Source organism: Oncorhynchus mykiss, chromosome 12 (genome assembly GCF_057628025.1).
Source record: "Oncorhynchus mykiss isolate SJ-2025 chromosome 12, ASM5762802v1, whole genome shotgun sequence".
NCBI classification, from domain to species: Eukaryota; Metazoa; Chordata; class Actinopteri; order Salmoniformes; family Salmonidae; genus Oncorhynchus; species Oncorhynchus mykiss.
This window is the reverse complement of record NC_143033.1, coordinates 15,278,689-15,297,934: the sequence shown is the minus strand read 5'-3', so window position 1 is coordinate 15,297,934 and position 19,246 is coordinate 15,278,689. Positions and strand designations below refer to the sequence as shown.

General features: G+C 40.3%; 1 protein-coding gene across 2 annotated transcripts in view; it reads right to left on the bottom strand.

The window, feature by feature from the left end:
• LOC110537019 (contactin-associated protein-like 4) overlaps positions 1 to 19,246 on the bottom strand; it is a 215,625-nt gene that overhangs the window by 167,924 nt on the left and 28,455 nt on the right. For both annotated transcript variants that reach the window (XM_021622727.3, XM_021622728.3), the window contains exon 2: positions 16,489 to 16,599. In XM_021622727.3, the coding sequence (XP_021478402.2) occupies positions 16,489 to 16,599 (111 nt within the window). The remainder of the gene's footprint in view (positions 1 to 16,488; positions 16,600 to 19,246) is intronic.

The window sequence follows — 19,246 nt, the reverse complement described above, 5'->3', positions numbered from 1 at the left end:
GGAGCAGAATACACAATACCAGGAGGGTATCCAGCTCTGAAGACTCTGGCCTTGGTCAAAAGTAGTGCACTACATAGGGAAAAAAGTAAAGCACTATAATAAGAGGGTGCCATTTGGGACGCAAACCAGAGACAGAATAAAGGGGTGTTTTTTTTCAAGCAATTAACACATTCATATTTTTATCCTGTCTTGAAAATGGGCAATTATTAGCTACCACGGGAAGGCTAATGGCTGCTAATGGTTGCTGGGAAGGCCTGTATGGGCCTGCGTTCCAAATGGAACCCTATTCCATATTTAGTGCAATCAATGGACCAGGGCTCAAAAGTAGTGCACTAGATAGGGAATATGATGCCATTTGGGACATATGCCTGGATTCCCAATGTGTTCTCCCTCTCTGTCTGCAGTGCTGTCTGTTCAAATCAAAGAAATCTCCCCTGATCTTCTCTTTAGTCCCTGACTGGAACGGACAGGGCTGCTGCTTTTCCCACTGTGCATGGTTATTAGGGTTAATGTAGGGTCAGGAACGTGGTCATTATACCACCGCTGTGCTGCTGCCCATTCAAATAAACACATCATATACAGTATATTCAGACATTTATATTCCTTAACTTATTCCACATTTGTTGGTGTTACAGCATGAATTCAAAATGGATTAAAACATTTTTTTTTTAAATCACCCGCCTACACACAATACCCCATAATGACAAAGTGAAAACATGTTTTTAGAAACTTTTGCAAATGTATTTAAAATGAAATAGAGAGATCTCATTTACATAATTATCCACACGCCTTTGAGATGACATTCCTAATTGATTTATAGATTGTTGAAAGTTTCCAAGAGCACAGTGGTCTCCATCATTGGGAAATTGAAAAAAATATGGAACTACCCAGATTCTGCCTAGAGCTGGCTGTCCGACCAAACTGAGCAACCGGGCAAGAAGGACCTTGGCCAGGGAGGTGACCAAAAACCTAATGACCACTTTGACAGAACTACAGAGTTCCTTGGTTGAGATGGAGAACCTGCCACAAGGACAACAGCACTTCACCAATCTGGGCTTTAAGGGAGAGTGGCCAGATGGAAGCATATCCTGAGAAAAAGGCACATGACAGCATGCCTGGAAAAAGAAACATGAAAGACCCTGAGATAAGTCAAAATATTCTGTGGTCTGATGAGACAAATGTAACTCTTTGGCATGAATGTAAAACACTGTCTGGAGAAAACCAGGGACAGCTCTTCACCCGTCTAACACCATCCCTACCGTGAAGCATAAGGGTGGCAGCATCATGCTATGGGGATGCTTTTCAGCGGCAGGGACTGGGAGACTGGTAAGGATAAAGGGAACAATGACTGGAGCCAAATACAGGCAAATCCTTGATCAGAACCTGCTTCAGAGGCAAATTACCTTAGACTAGGGCAAAGGGCACCGTTCCAACAGCACAATGACCCCAAGCATACAGCCAAAGCAACGCTGGAATGACTTCAGAACAACAATGGGAAAGTACTTGAGTGGCACAGCCAAAGCCAGACTTAAATCCCATTGAAAATCTGTGGATAGACTTGAACATCACTGTTCACCACCACCCCACATCTAACTTACCAATGCTTCAGTAAATCTGCATAAAAGAATGGGAGAAAAACCCCAAATCCAGATGTGCAAAGCTGATAGAGACATACCCAAGACGACTCAAAGCTGCAATCACCGCCAAAGTATTGATTCAGGGGTGTGAATACTTATTTACATTTGATATTTCTGCATTTGATTTTCAATAAATTTGCAAAAATGTCTAAAAACACGTTTTCACTTTGTTATTAGGGGTATTCTGTGTGGGTGAGAAAACAAATCAATTTAAACCATTTTTAATTCAGGCTGTAACAGAACAACATTTGGAATAAGTCAAGGGGTATGAATATTTTCTGAAGGCACTGTATCTGACTAAAGGTCTGAAAATATAAACATTATCAGTGGCATCTAATCATTTGTCCATAATCAACACTGACTATGAGTTTTTCGTAGGCAACAGTTTGTGTTTTTTTTTCAGTGACAAATTGTCGTAAATTTCTCTAATGCCATATCTACTACCCAGCGGAAAAAACTTGTTGAAATAATGTCATCACAACCTTGTAAATTGGTTAGAATGATGTTATGATTTCAACCAGCTTTGCCTTGTCAGAAGTACCCCACAGAGAGAGCTGTGGTTGGTTACCACACTGAGTGGAATCACACAGTACTGCAAACACTTTCATTTTCTAAGGTTCTACAAAATACAACTTTTCTTTTCTTCACAGATCAGTGGTGAATGAGTCACCAATGTAGCTGTAGGGTTTCTAAATTGAATAATCCCTTTACTCTCTGTTCCAATAAATCTCTACCCTCTGTCTTTAGATTTGTTCATATTGTGTATGACAGGCCTTCCAACCAGGAAGATAAAATCACTCAGACTTTTCTCCTCTTCCTGTCATGGGGTGCATCCAAAATGGCACCCTATTCCAGGTATCATCCACTAGATTGAGCGGCAGGACCATTTTCTACTTGAGCGGATGGACAGGAGGCTGGAACATAATTCTAACATCATTTGTAGACTGTAAATGTATCCACAAGAAGCCCAAACAGATGTAATACTTGACTAAAACAAAATGTCAACCTTGCTTACATGTATTTTTTCTAACTGTTATTTAACAAGGCAAGTCAGTTAAGAATAATTTATTGTTTTCAATAACAGCCTGGGAATAGTGGGTTAACTGCCTTGTTCAGGGGAAGAATGACAGATTTTTACCTTGTCAGCTCAGGGATTTGATCTTACAACCTTTCGGTTTCTAGTCAAACGCTCTAACCTCTAGGCTACCTGCCATCCTGTATATGACCACAAATATATTTATTAATACGTTGGAACGTTTCTGGTGTTTTTACAGTCTTTTATGTCCAACAATTAATGAATAAATAAATATATTTTGGTAAACAAATAAATATATATTTTAAATATTATTGGCACCTAGTTTTCAATATTTTGTCCACCCTCCCCTTGTGAGGGTAAAGGCACTTTTATCATGTTTAATGAGATTGGAGAACACATTGGAAAACACACATGAGATTGGAGAACACATTGGGAGGGATCTTAGACCATTCCTCCATACAGAATCTTTCCAGATCCTTGATGTCCTTCGGTCTGTGCTTGTGGACTGCCCTGTTCAATTCAAACCACTGGTTTCCAATGAGGTTCAAGTCTCGAGACTGAGATGGCCATTGCTAATGTTGATTTTGTGGTCAATTAACCATTTTCTTTGTGGATTTTGATGTGTGCTTGGGGTCATTGACTTGTATGTCTTCCATTTCCTAATAATTGCTCCCACAGTTGATTTCTTCAAACCAAGCTGCTTACCTATTGCAGATTCAGTCTTCCCAGCCTGGTGCAGGTCTACAATTTTGTTTCTGGTGTCCTTTGACAGCTCTTTGGTCTTGGCCATAGTGGAGTTTGGAGTGTGACTGTTTGAGGTTGTGGACAGGTGTCTTTTATACTAATAACTATATATATATATATATATATATATATATATATATATATATATATATATATATACACTGATAAGTTAAAACAGGTGCCATTAATACAGGTAACGAGTGGAGGACAGAGGAGCCTCTTAAAGAAGAAGTTACAGGTCTGTGAGAGCCAGCAATCTTGCTTGTTTGTAGGTGACCAAATACCTATTTTCCACAATAATTTGCAAATAAATTCATTAAAAATCCTACAATGAGATTTTCTGGATTTCCTTTTCTCATTTTGTCTGTCATAGTTGAAGTGTACCTATGATGAAAATTACAGGCCTCTCTCATATTTTTAAGTTAGAGAACTTGCACAATTGGTGGCTGACTAAATACTTTTTTGCCCCACTGTATATTATATTTAAAACAAAATATAAAACACCATTACATATCTACAATACAAAATGTATAATACCACCATAGAACAATATTACAATGTACGTGTGTGTAGTGTACGTATGCGTGTCTGTACCTGTGTGTGTGTCTCTTCACAGTCCCCACTGTTCCATAAGATATATTTGTAACTATTTTTTAAGAGATTCTACTGTTTGCATCAGTTACCTGATGTAGAATAGAGTTCCATGTAGTCATGGCTCTACACTATGTAGCACTGAGCACCATAGTCTGTTCTGGACTTGGGGATTGTGAAGGGAACTCTAGTGACATGTCTTGTATGGTATGCATGGGTGTCCAAGCTGTGTGCTAGTAGTTTAAAACCTCTTAAGGATCTGCCCCTTTTTTTTTAAATTTTTGCCTAAAATGACATACCCAAATCTATCTGCCTGTAGCTCAGGCATTGAAGCAAAGACATGCATATTCTTGATACCATTTTAAAGGAAACACTTTGAAGTTTGTGGAAATGTGAAATGAATGTAAGAGAATATAACATATTCAATCTAGTAAAAGAAAATACAAAGAAAAAAAACAATAGTTTAAAAATAAAATAAACATTTTACAATCTTTGAAATGCAAGAGAAATGCCATCATATATTATTCCAGCCTAGGCACAATTTAGAATTTTGGCCACTAGATGGTAGCAGTGTATGTGCAAAGTTTTAGACTGAGCCAATGAACCATTGCATGTATATTCAATTTTGTATCAAGACTGCCCAAATGTACCTAATTGGTTTATTAATAACTTTTCAAGTTCATAACTGTGCATAACGCCTGAAACAATAGCATGGTATTCTTTCACTGTAATAGCTACTGTAAATTGGACATTAACAAGAATATAAACTTTCTGCCAATATCAGATATGTCTATGTCCTGGGAAATGTTCTTGTTACTTACAACCTCATGCTAATCTCACAAGCCTAAGTTAGCTCAACGGTCCCTTGGGAGACCCACCGATCCTGAAGAAGTTTAAAACAGACAGCTCAGTGCATTCATAATTCATACTTCTTACAAAAACAAGTAGTGATGAAGTAAATCTCTCCTCCACTTTGAGCCATGAGAGATTGACATGCATATCATTAATGTTAGGTACTGTACCCGTGTACATTTAAGGGCCAGCTGTGCTGCTCTGTTCTGAGCCAGTTGTAATTTTCCTAAGTCCTTTGTGGCACCTGACCACACGACTGAAAAGTAGTCCAGGTGAGACAAAACTAGGGTCCGTTGGATCTGCTTTGTTGATAGTGTTGTTAAGAAGGTAGAGCAGCGCTTCATTGTGGACAGACTTCTCCCCATCTTAGCTAATGTTGTATCTACATGTTTTGACCATGATAGTTTACAATCCAGGGTTACTGCAGGCAGTTTAGTCACCTCAATTTGCTCAATTTTCACATTATTCATTATAAAATTTAGTTGAGGTTTAGGGATTAGTAAATTATTTGTCCCAAATAAAATGCTTTTAGTTTTTCAAATATTTAAGACTAACTTATTCCTTGCCACCCATTCTGAAGCTAACTTTGTTAATTGTTGCAGTCATTTCAGTCGCTGTAGTAGTTGACATGTATAGTGTTAAACAGATAAGATGACGCCGACAGAAAGGGCTGCCTCACTTCTAGTCCTTAGGAAACTCTGCAGTATTTCGTTTTTTTCTGTATTATTTCTTATATTGTTAACCCAGAAATTTTTAAGTGTTATTACACACAGCTGGGAAGAACTATTGAATATCAGAGCAACGTCAACTTATCAGCATTATGACCAGGAATACAACTTTCCCGAAGCGGATCCTTTGTCCGAACCACCCAGGGCATTTGAACAAATTCCAGAGGCTGACCCAAAACACCGTCAGAGAAGATGTAGACTGGTCAGACTTCGGAGGCCACACCACCCACCGCTTCCAAGTATATTACTCGCTAATGTCTCTAGATAACAAGGTAGACAAAATTAGAGCAAAGGTTGCTTTCCACAGAGACATCAGGGATTGTAACATACTCTTTCACGGAAACATGGCTCTTTCTGGATATTCTGTCGTAGTCGATACAGCCACCTGGATTATTTGTGCGTCGCGCCGACAGGAATAAACATCTCTCCGAGGAGAATAGGGGCGGGTTGTATGCTTCATGATTAACGACTCGTGGTGTAATTGTAACAACATACTGGAACTCAAGTCCTTTGTTCACCTGACCTAGAATTCCTCAAATGCTCACTGTATAATCCCCCAAGGGAATTCTCCTTGGTTATTGTCACAGCCGTGTATATCCCCCCTCAAGCCGAAACCACAACAGCCCTCAAGGAACTTCACTGGGCTTTATGCAAACTGGAAACCATAAATCCTGAGGCTGCATTTATTGTAGCTGCCGATTTAAACAAAGCAAATTTGAGAACAAGGCTACCTAAAGTCTATCAGCATATTGAGAGTAGCACTTGCGCTGGAAAAACACTGGATCTGTCACACCCTGATCTGTTTCACCTGTCCTTGTGATTGTCTCCACCCCCTCCAGGTGTTACTTATTTTCCCTGGTGTATTTTACCCCTGTGTTTCCTGTCACTCTGTGCCAGTTCGTCTTGTATGTTCAAGTCAATCAGCGTGTTTTTCCTGTGCTGCTGCTATTCTATTCTCTTTTACTAGTCCTCCCGGTTGACTCCATTCCCGCCTGCCTGACCATTCTGCCTGCCCTGACCTCAAGCCTGCCTGCCATTCTGTACCTCTGGAATTCTGAATTGGTTTTGACCTTTTGCCTGTCTATGACCATTCTCTTGCCTACCCCTTTAAGATTGTTAGTAAACATCTTTGACTCTAACCATCTGCCTCCTGTGTCTGCATCTAGGTCTCGCCTTGAGCCCTTATAGGATCACTGCTACTCTAACTTTCACGATGCAAACAAGGCCCTCCCCCGCCCTCCTTTCGGCAAATCTGACCACGTCTCCATTTTTCTCCTCCCTTCCTATGACAGAAACTCAAACAGGATGTAACCGCGCTAAAGACTATTCATCGCTGGACTGACCAATCGGAATCCACGCTTCAAGAATGTTTTGATCACGCGGACTGGGACATCTTCCGGGTAGCCTCAGAGAATAATATCGACGTATACGCTGATTTGGTGAGTGAGTTTATAAGGAAGTGTATAGGAGATGTTGTACCTACTACGACTATTATAACCTACCCTAACCAAAAACTATGGATAGATGGCGGCATTCGTGCAAAACTGAAAGTGCAAACCACTGCATTTAACCATGGAAAGGTGACTAGGGATATGGCTGAATACAAAGAGTATAGTTATTCCTTCAGCAAGGCAAACAAACAAGCGAAATGTCAGTATAGAGACAAAGTATGTCGCAATTCAACGAGACAGACATGAGACATATGTGGCAGGGTCTATAGACAATCACGGACTACAAAATGAAAATCAGCCACGTCACGGACACCGACGTCTTGATTTTAGACAAATTCAACACTTTCTTTGCCCGCTTTGAGGATAATACAGTGCCACCGGCATGACCCGCTAACAAGAACTGTGGGCTCTCCTTCTCCGTGGCCTATGTAAATAAGACATTGAAGCGTGTTAACCCTCGCAAGGCTGCAGGCCCAGACGGCATCCCTAGCCGCGTCCTCAGAGCATGTGCAGACCAGCTGGCTGGTGTGTTTTTACAAACATATTCAATCTCTCCCTATCCCAGTCTGCTGTCCCCACATGCTTTAAGATGGCCACCATTGTTCCTGTACCCAAGAAGGCAAATGTAACTGAACTAAATTACTATCGCCCCGCAGCACTCACTTCTGTCATCATGAAGTGCTTTGAGAGGATAGTCAAGGATCATATAACCTCCACCTTACCTGTCACCCTGTACCCACTTCAATTTGCTTACTGCCACAATAGGTCCACAGATGATACAATCGCCATCACACTGCCCTATCCCATCTGGACAAGAGAAATACCCATGTAAGAATGCTGTTCATTGACTAGTACCCTCCAAGCTCATCATTCAGTCTGAGGCCCTGGGTCTCAACCCCGCCCTGCGCAATTGGGTCCTGGACATCCTGACAGGCTGCCCCCAGGTGGTGAAGGTAGGAAACAACACCTCTGCTTTTCTGATCTTCAACACTGTGGCCCCACAAGGGTGCATGCTAAGCCCCCTCCTGTACTCCCTGTTCACCATGACTGCGTGGCCATGCACGCTTCCAACTCAATCATCAAGTTTGCAGATGACACAACAGTAGTAGGCTTGATTACCAACAACAACGAGACAGCCTACAAGGAGGTGGTGAGGGCACTTAGAGTATGGTGTCAGGAAAACAACCTCACTCAATGTCAACAAAACAAAGGAGATGATCGTGGACTTCAGGAAACAGCAGAGGGAGCACTCCCCTATCCACATCGACAGGACAGCAGAGGAGAAGGTGGAACGTTTTAATTTCCTCTATGTCAATATCACGGACAAACTGAAATGGTCCACCCTCACAGACAAGCTGGTGAAGAAGGCTCAACAGCACCTCTTCAACTTCAGGAGGCTGAAGAAATTTGGCTTGCCACCTAAAACCTTCACAAACTTCTACAGATGCACAATTGAGAGGAACCTGTTGGGCTGCATCATCGCCTGGTACGGCAACTGCACCGCCCAAGACCTCAAGGCTCTCCAAAGAGTGGTGCTGTCTGCACAACGCATCACCAGGGGCAAACTACCTGCCCATCAGGCCAACTACAGCACTTGAAGGCCAAAAAGATCATCAAGGACAACAACCACCCTGTAACGGCTTTCTTCCTGGGAAGGAGAGGCGGACCAAAACGCAGCATGGTTGAAGTTCATGGTTCTTTAATAAGACACTTAACATGAACAAACTACAAAACAATAAACGTGGCAAAACCGAAACAACCCTATCTGGTGCAGCAAACACAAAGACAGGAAACAACCACCCACAAATCTCAACACAAAACAGGCTACCTAAATATGGTTCCCAATCGAGACAATGACTAACACCTGCCTCTGATTGAGAACCATATCAGGCCAAACATGGAAATAGACAAACTAGACACACAACATAGAATGCCCACCCAGCTCACGTCCTGACCAATACTATAACAAGGAAAACACAAAAGAACTATGGTCAGAACGTGACACACCCGAGCCACTGCCTGTTCACCCCGCTACCATCCAGAAGGCGAAGTCAGTACAGGTGCATCAAAGCTGGGACCGAGAGACTGAAAAACACCTATCTCAAGGCCATCAGACTGTCAAACAGCCATCACAAATAGAGGCTGCTGCCTACACAGACTGAAATTATTGGCCACTTAATAAATGGTTCACTAGCCACTTTAATAATGTTTACATATCTTGCGTTACTCATCTCATATGTACAGTTGAAGTCGGAAGTTTTACACACACCTTAGCCAAATACAATTAAACTCAGTTTCACACTTCCTGACATTTAAATCCTAGTAAAAATTCCCTGTCCTAGGTCAGTTAGGATCGCCACTTTATTTTTAGAATAAATATGTCAGAATAATAGTAGCGAGAATAATTTATTTCAGATTTTATTTCTTTAATCACATTCCCAGTGGGTCAGAAGTTTACATACATTCAATTAGTATTTGGTAGCATTACCTTTAAATTGTTTAACTTGGGTCAAACGTTTTGGGTAGCCTTCCACAAGCTTCCCCACAATAAGTTAAGCGAATTTTGGCCCATTCCTCTTGACAGTGCTGGTGTAACTGAGTCTGGTTTGAAGGCCTCCTTGCTCGCACACGCTTTTTCAATTCTGTCCACAAATTTTTTATAGGATTGAGGTCAGGGCTTAGTGATGGCCACTCCAATACCTTGACTTTGTTGCCCTTAAGCCATTTTGCCACAACTTTGGAAGTATGCTTGGGGTCATTGTCCATGTGGAAGACCCATGTGACCAAGCTTTAACTTCCTGACTGATGTCTTGAGATGTTTCTTAAATATATCCACATAATTTCCCCCCTCATGATGCCATCTATTTTGTGAAATGCACCAGTCCCTCCTGCAGCAAAGCACCCCCACAAGATGATGCTGCCACCCCGTGCTTCACGGTTGGGATGGTATTCTTTGGCTTGCAAGCGTCCCCCTAACAATGGTCATTATGGCCAAACAGTTCTAGTTTTGTTTCATCAGACCAGAGGACACTACTCCAAAAAGTACGATCTTTGTCCCCATGTACATTTGCAAACCGTAGTCTGGCTTTTTTATGGTGGTCTTTGGAGCAGTGGCTTCTTCCTTGCTTAGAGGCCTTTCAGGTTATGTCGATATAGGACTTGTTTTACTGTGGATATAGATATGTTTGTACCTGTTTCCTCCAGCATCTTCACAAGGTCCTTTGCTGTTGTTCTGGGATTGATTTGCACTTTTCGCACCAAAGACCAAAGATTATTTTACCATAATTCATCTTTCTTCCATAGTGTAGTTTCTTATTTTTATTCAGTTTAGTCACATGGTCTATCACATGTTAAATCCAAGGGGATTTAACAGTTTTTAAAGTCATTTTCTTAATGGGTGCATGCTTATTAGTAACAGGAATAAGCAATTTCATAAATGTGTCAAGAGCAGTCTCTGGTTTCTCCTCAATTCACACCACAGAGCAGCAAATATTCTTTACATCATCTACATAAGAATCACTATAGAACTATACTGTATGACATCTTATACAGTATATTAGGCCCAGCCTTTGGAACTTTGGTTTTCCTAGACATGGCTAATATATTGCTGATTTGGATAATACTTTAAAGCAAACTTCTGACGCATTAGTAAAGATGTGTTCAATACATGTTGATGATTTCATTCTTGTACTGTTTGTAAATATCCTTGACTGATAGGTTGACTGATAACCTGAACCAGGTTTCATGCACTGGTTACAGTTTGGAGCTTTTTCTTAAGTGGGCAGCTTGATGAAAGCACCCAGAAAATATACCACATACCTCATCATTTCACACATACTACTCAGATACTGACTGTTAGCACGTGGTGGTCTATAGCAGTTTCCCACAAGAATGGGGTTTAGGTGAGGCAGATGAACCTGTAGCCATATTTCTTTTTTTATTTAACTAGGCAAGTCATTTAAGAACAAATTCTTATTTTCAATGATGGCCTAGGAACAGTGGGTTAACTGCCTTGTTCAGGGGCAGAACAGATTTGTAACTTGTCAGCTCAGGGATTTGATCTTGTAACCTTTCGGTTTACTAGTCTGACACTCTAACCACTAGGCTACGCTGCCGCCCCAGTATTTAACAAGGGTGCCAATAATTCTGGATATAACTGTAAATCATTCTTGCCTGGACTGCCACGTGTTGCCCTGTCTATTTTAGAGGGGAGATTGGGAAATTGTGGCCGACATTACTTTGGTGAGTCATACCAGATTTCCAGCAAAGAGCAGATGTGTGTCTAATGAACGGACTACTCACTCATCAATAGTGTACTGTTTTTCCACTTGCTAGTGAATGAATAAGGAATAGAGACCTGTTTAGAGTGTGGGGCCTTGAGTGACACCAACTGTCTAATAATGGCCATATGGATTTGGGAGGACTTTCTGATAGGACATTCCAAGCTGGCATCTGGCTGAGCTGCCAGTTCAGGTAAATGTTCACTAGACCAAAATGGCCACCAGTTCTCTCCAGAGACATGGAGAGCCAAATCAGACCATGAAACCAGAGGACAGTGGATCGCTGATTGAACAAATAGATCAATATGTGATTAGCCAATAGTCTTTATAGAGTTCATTTCAATGAATGGTCTCCACTTAGTTGAATTTCACTTCAAGAAAAGGAATTAGCCAGCCAAAATGTAATTTTAAAGCATATTTCAATATAATTGTATAACTGTCAGTATCACAAAAATGAAAAAAGAAACCATTTAAATGTTAACTACTGATATTAACATTTAGCAAAGGGATGAATGGAAGTTGTCCGAATTGCTCCTCCACAATCAAAAATGAGACAGAGTAACTCATAATTAGAATCAAACACAGTTTTGTGTATTCAAAGGGATACCTCAGTGTCAGAGACAGTAAATGGTGATAGACGGTGGGAATAAGAAAGTGAAAAAGAGAAAGATAGATAATTAGAAAGAAGAGAGGGTGTAATAGGTTATTAAAAAGAAGGGGGATAGTGAAAGAAGGAGTGAGAGAGAGAGAAACAGGGTTGAATTAAGTAAACTCATTTTGTTTCATTGGAGAATAGAACAAGGGAGCGTGAAAGAGAAAATAAAAGTCAGTGTGTTCACAACCCGGCCTACCATAATGCTTCACAACCCGGCCTACCATAATGCTTCACAACCCGACCTACCATAATGCTTCAGAACCCGGGATACCATAATGCTTCACAACCCGGGCTACCATAATGCTTCACAACCCGGCCTACCATAATGCTTCACAACCCGGCCTACCATAATGCTTCACAACCCGGCCTACCATAATGCTTAACAACCCGGCCTACCATAATGCTTCACAACCCGGCCTACCATAATGCTTCACAACCCAGCCTACCATAATGCTTCAGAACCTGGGATACCATAATGCTTCAGAATCTGGCCTACCATAATGGTTCAAAACCTGGTTTTCCATAATGCATTATTGTACCCTAGGCAGGTGGTTTAACCAGATCTTGACTGGATCTCAATGGGTCTTTCATGTTTCTCCACATTGGATTACATGGACATGGTCACATATCTGATCACAGCATGTGTAGATAGAATGTGTAGAATGGTGGAGTCTGAAAAGCATTCTAATTCCAGACTGACTAGAGGGGTACATAATAGGATCTCTGTGGATGACCTCTGCGGATGACCATCTAACACAGTCTGAGGACAAACAATGTAACTTGCAAGGATCAGACAATGTGCCATTTTGATATGTTCTTATACAATGACTTTACTGACTATATATTGTATACAATCATATCACCACCTGTATCACCTGTTCTCATGTTGTTGCTTTCTGACTACAATCGATAAACGGGAATATTTAATTCACTATTTCAATCAACTTAGTTGTCAGATCACGAAATACCATTCTCAGTAAACAAGCCTGGTGAGAAGATACAATACCAGCAGGACTGAACAGATCTTAATTTGAACTAGTGTGCTACAGCAGGAAAAGAATCATGCAGCAACAGCAAATGTGAATTACTATGTGGATTATAATTAATTAACATCTTTGTAGTGGTTGATATATTTTTCGATAGAGCATATCAAGTCTGAAATTTCAAAGTGGAAATTACTATCTTTAGAAGCTTTTAAAGCTTTTGATAGTTACCACTGTTCATTTTGTCAGTAAATTGAATCAGTAATGTGAATATCCTCTGAGAAACACTAGCTAGAGGATGCTAAGTGTTAACATGTGCAGGCAGATTTGTAAATTAGATGGTTTCATTCATTTATTCATAGATTTCTTCTTAGAACAGCTGGGATTATGTCGTCTCGTGCCCTGCCATGTAAAAAAAAGCAATTTGAGAGTCACCGTATTCTCGTCTTCGTAGGATAAATTATGCAGCATCACCGTTTCAACCCCCTGGGATGCCATGTTGTTAGATCCTCTTCCATTCACAGAAAGGACAGAGAGTGAGCTTGAAATCAGTCAAAGGTCAAATAGAAGATAGGTTTTTGAGAGGCATCTTTGCAGTGTCCTGTAAACAATCAATTACAGTTCTGTACTCCATCACTAGAAATGTTCACCCACAGAGCAAAGCTGGTTGCAATTACATCATTACAGACAGAAATCTGGTTCCAATTATGGAGATTTCTGATTGTAATGTAATTTCATTCTATACACTCGTACCTGTGCACAGGTTGAAAATGTCTGATTTGGTCAGTGATAAATGGCTAAATTGGTATGCAGTGGCTGTACAGTAACATGCTATACATGACCTCTGAGATCTGGCTCTGTACTTCACAACTCTGTATGTGTTTTGACTGACAGCCGTTCTGAACTTGAGCACCTTGCATGACAAGAAGTTTCCCAAATCCCTCCTGCTAATTGCTAATTTTGCTAATAAATGCCTTACTTTGGAAATTCGAAGTCATGCAATGAATATCAGTCAAATTTGGTTTACTCCTTGCTGACAGTTCTTGCAGCAGTTTCTGTAGTGTAGTGGATATCACGTTCTCTTAACACGCGAAAGGTCCCCGTTTCGAAACAGGGCAGAAACAGTACTCTTTGTCACATGCAATAATTACTGTGGATGTTATAGAGAATTATTTTTCATAAATGCCTTATTTTAGAAATTTGAATTCATGCAATGAATATCTGTAAAATTCAGTTGACTCCTTGCTGACAATTCAAGCAGCAGTTTCTGTAGGACAGTGGTTATCATGTACGCTTAACACGCGAAAGTTCCCCGGTTTCATCCTGGGTGGAAACAGCACTCATTGACTCATGCAATAATTTCCATAATTGTAACAGAGAATTATTTTTGTCATTAATGCCTTACTTTGGATATTCACATTTATTCAATGAATATCTGTAAAATTCGGTTTACTCCTTGCTGATAGTTCTTGCAGCAGTTTCTGTAGTGTAGTGGTTGTCACGTTTGCTAATTTTTGCAAATTTGATGTTGTCTGAGTGAGGGAAAAGCTGTAAATTAAGAGAGAATGTTGCTGAGGCACACACACCTGAATGCACTCATTACTTAATTAATTAATGTGTACCAAAATTATCTGTTTCTCTGAATTGCCGTGTGAAAGCCTAACACTGTTATATCATATTTTATATCTTAGCTAGTAATGTTGGCAACAGAACAAGCTTTCAAATGATGCTCACCTCACCCAGATTGCCTTTTATATGGGGCCCTATTTGGATTGCGTAAACAACAACAGTAATTGTGTGATGCAGGGCTGTGTTCCAACCAAAACAACTACAATTGTATTTGCTCTAGTTTCTCAACGGCACAGCTAGAAGAGCTAAAAGAAAAAACACCTTATACAGTAGTTGAATCTTCTTTGAGTCATAAAAGTGCATTGAAATGACTTAGGAACTGTGCACACTTTGGAGAAGTGTGTGGCCACTTGGAGACACCCGTTAGTCCTTTGACTCAAACTTTTTTTGTCATATGTTGCACATACGCTACATGTTCTAGGAATATTCTTATCATGTTACCGAATGTATCCGGAGTATTTTAAGATTTCATTATCAACCAATGCGGCAAAAAGTACAGTAAATGTAAAACACACTAAATCAACAGTGTAATGTTTGGATTCAGTCTTGTGTCAGGTGACCTGTTGTGTCCTCATATTTGGTCTAGTAATTTCCCCATAATCTCCAAACTGTTCCCTTTTTAATTGCTACCATGGTTATGCATATGCTTTATACATATTTCTTCTGTAAGAAAAACATTTTAATTTAGCCCAATCCATATAGGCCAAATCCCACATGTGTAAAGAGTTTTAAGCAATCTTCTACCTCTGGTGCAGACATTAACTGATATCTAAAACAAGTAACCTGACTGACACTGCTTCATCATGATCAAACACAGGGAAATATACCAAACAGATGATACCATAGAGTTTTAGACACCTATCGATCCACCCAGATCAATTCAGATGGGAATAGTGAAAAACCTGTGTGCTTACTGCTACAGCCATCAAAGACAGCACGGAAGCAGCATCCAAACAAGCTTAGTTTGCTTTGGTCTCACAGTCCCCCAAAAAAATCATTCACACAGACCCTCTTATGTGGCTGCTAAAAATCCCTGCTTTTCCCAAATGATTTTCTGCTTTCAAACTAGAAACAAAATAGATAAACCCTCCCCGTTTTAAAACATTCAAACAAAGAACCACCGTGATAGCATTTCCCCCTGTTAGCAAGGCAAGCAAACCCTATATCAGCATCCAGCATACCATCCAATCCCCTCTTGATTTTTTTTGTTTGGATGAGTCGCCATTCAGATGGTAATGGTGGGCGACCTTGCATTGGAGCTTGTGATGTAGTACTCCAATAGCTACCTACAGTAGGTGACCAGCTAGGTACGCTACTCTGAAGGGATGTGGTAACAACAGCATCTCTCTCTCTCAAAGTAAATCATCTGGATCCTGCGCTACTGCTGCTGAATCTTGCCTATGATGTTCTTTATGCACAGTCCTGTGGGGAACCCAACCCTATTCTCCCTCTCCGCAATAATCATCTGAGCCTCAACACCACAGTGTACTGCTGGAACACAGCCTCCCAATAACAGTGGGGGATACTACAATCAATACAGTGTCCATATCAGACTCTTTTCTCAAGCCAAACAATGCCTTATTATTTTTCCCATCCTTTACTCCAACTTGAAATGGGGAATGGATGAGGTCAATGTGTGTGAAGCATTGCAAAAAGCCATTGGGACCACAACCTGTTTCCTCAGAACTACTGCAGCAGAATGGTACACTCATAGCACCTTTTTTTCTATCTTGAACCTAAAATGGTTCTTCCATGAAGAACAATTTTCCACAGAGGGCTCTACTTGGAACCGACAAGTTTTCTACCTGAAATCAAAAAGGGTTCTCCTATGGGGACAGCTGAAGAAACCTTTTGGAACCATTTCTTTTTCAATAGTGTATGTATCAAAAGTCCCGTACTCACCATCTCTCCTGTTGACTTTAGCAAAGCCGGGCCCATGGCTGTTGGATAACTGTGAGGAGCTTCTGAAGGAGGACTGGGGCAGGTTGGACACCAGTGGGCCATCACAGCTGTCTATCAAGCAAACATGAAACACAAAGCAAAGGATTAGTCTTTGAGCCCTGGACTAGTAGTAACTCAGCATAGTACCCCCAAAAAACATCATCAAGGATGAATAATGCTTAAAGTGAGTTGACACAATATTGTAAGCCACGATAGAAACACCATCGACACCATTGTGGCGACATCACAGGATGTCATCACCATTCTAATGACATCACTGTAAAATAACTACATAATGCTTATTAAAATAACTACATTGTTATGTTCCAACACCACTAATGTGTGCTCTGACTTTATTGGAAGAGATCAAAACACCAAGACCAAAACAATATCACAAAACATGTTACAGAGTGTCTTGAACTCAACTGTAATATGTTGAAAAACCAAAGTATTGATAAACCAAATTAGGAAAATATCTCAACCACACGAGATCAACTCAAGAGTCAAACACTGCAAAAGTAGGGTGTTCTTGTCACATTGAAGAAGCCCATGTGTCAAGAATTACCACTAAGGACCATGCCATACTATTCAAATAGGAGCTGCACTTTGCAGTACTTTCACTAGATGAGAAGATAATCATTGACCACCTCTAACATGGCCCCCATGTGATCAAGCATTTTTGCCCTGATGATGTCAGATTGGGTATTGTATTGCAGTTATATATGTTAGAACCACCTCAGTAATAAAACCAGCTGGTGACTCATGTTGTTTAGATCCAGAGCCTCTCAGAGACCTGTTCATGCTCCACACACTTTTATGATTATGACTGTTATGACTGGAGGTTTAGATTGCAATAAATAAAAAAACACACGCATACACATTGGCATGCACGTACGCATATGACCAAATGCTCACACACATGCTGGGGGTGCGTGATTACATGCACAAGCAAACAAATGCACACACACACACAGATAAAATTGGCTTATTTCTTATGACATTAAAAACAGAACAATAAGAAACAAATAGTACAGAACCGTGCTAGGGGCAAATAAGCTTTAATGCTTGTTTTAGGCGTGTTTTAAATTGGTCATACCATGGATCATTTAGCTATTTTATTTAGAAATGTAGGACACCTGTAGGTATCCCCCAAAATAATGAAAACATTATTTGATAACATATTGAATTTTGGCCTTTACTACTATAGCCCTTAGAAATGCATTGAATAACACATTCATGAATGGCATATCAGACAGTCAAAAAAGAAATCATGAGGAATAAGGTTTTAAAGCGTCTGTCCTATATCTAGAAGAGATCACAGGGAATAAGGTTTTGAAGCGTCTGTCCTATATCTAGGAGAAATCACAAGGAATAAGGTTTTAAAGCGTCTGTCCTATATCTAGGAGAAATCACAAGGAATAAGGTTTTAAAGCGTCTGTCCTATATCTAGGAGAAATCACAAGGAATACGGTTTTAAAGCGTCTGTCCATATCAAGGAGAAATCACAAGGAATACGGTTTTGAAGCGTCTGTCCATATCTAGGAGAAATCACAATGAATAAGGTTTTGAAGTGTCTGTCCTATATCTAGGAGGTATAAGAAAGCTCAGAAAGAGTTTGTTGGTACAAAATTACCTCCATACCTCCAGCACGCACCCCTGAGCCCCATGCAAAAACAGATATCTAAACTGACTAACTTTGATGGGGATTTTTGTATTATATTAATCATACAGCTTGCAAACCTCTCATTAGTAGTTCGCGCACACACTCTCATCGTGACCAACCTACAATCACTATCTCTCAATGAGTGTACATGAGGTTGTTTGTTGAGTATTCAGTGTGAAAAGCATTTCAATTATAGTGTTTGAGGGTGAGAAGTGCACTCCAAAAACAGAGCAGAGGAGTAAAAGCTGAGTTGATCATCACTAATGAGATGAGACTCGTTGAAAACTACTTGACAGAAAGAACAGTGTTTGAAAAAACTATTTTAAAAAAATGGTGTTCAGAGTTAGGCATTTCACTGCCATTAGCCACATCTCTGACTGACTCTGTGTTCAGTCATGCACAGACATCATGGTGCGGTGGAGGAAACTGGAGGTTAATGCTGAATAGCTGTGCGGCACACATCCACTGAACCTCGACAATAAACTCACCTTTCCTAGTGTGTGAGACACCTTTGCAAAACAGACTTACAGGTACCATAGCTCATTTCTCTATCTCTAAACCAGGGGTGTCAAACTTATTCCAAGGAGGTCATAGTGTCTGCAGGTTTTTTGATTTTTCTTTCAATTAAGACCTAGACATCCAGGTGTGGGGAGTTCCGTACGAATTAGTGACCTTAATTCATCAATCAAGTACATGAGCGAGCAAAACCCCGCAGACACTCAGCCCTCCATGGAATGAGTTTAACACCTGCGCTCTAATCCATAGAAATCCCATGTTAAAAAACAAACAATACTTACATCCCAAGGTAATGCTTTATTTATTTTTTTACAGACATAATATATGTACTAAAAGCTAGATTCTCTACTTAACATGTTGCTACATAATAGTACTTTTTATATTTTTATTGAATTATAAAACATACAATACACCTGCAGTGTATTCTCCTTCGCTCAACATTTACATGACATTTTTGACATTTAGCAGATGTTCCCATCCAGAATGACCCACAGGAGCAACCCGGGTCAAGCGCCCTGCTCAAGGGCACATCGACAAATC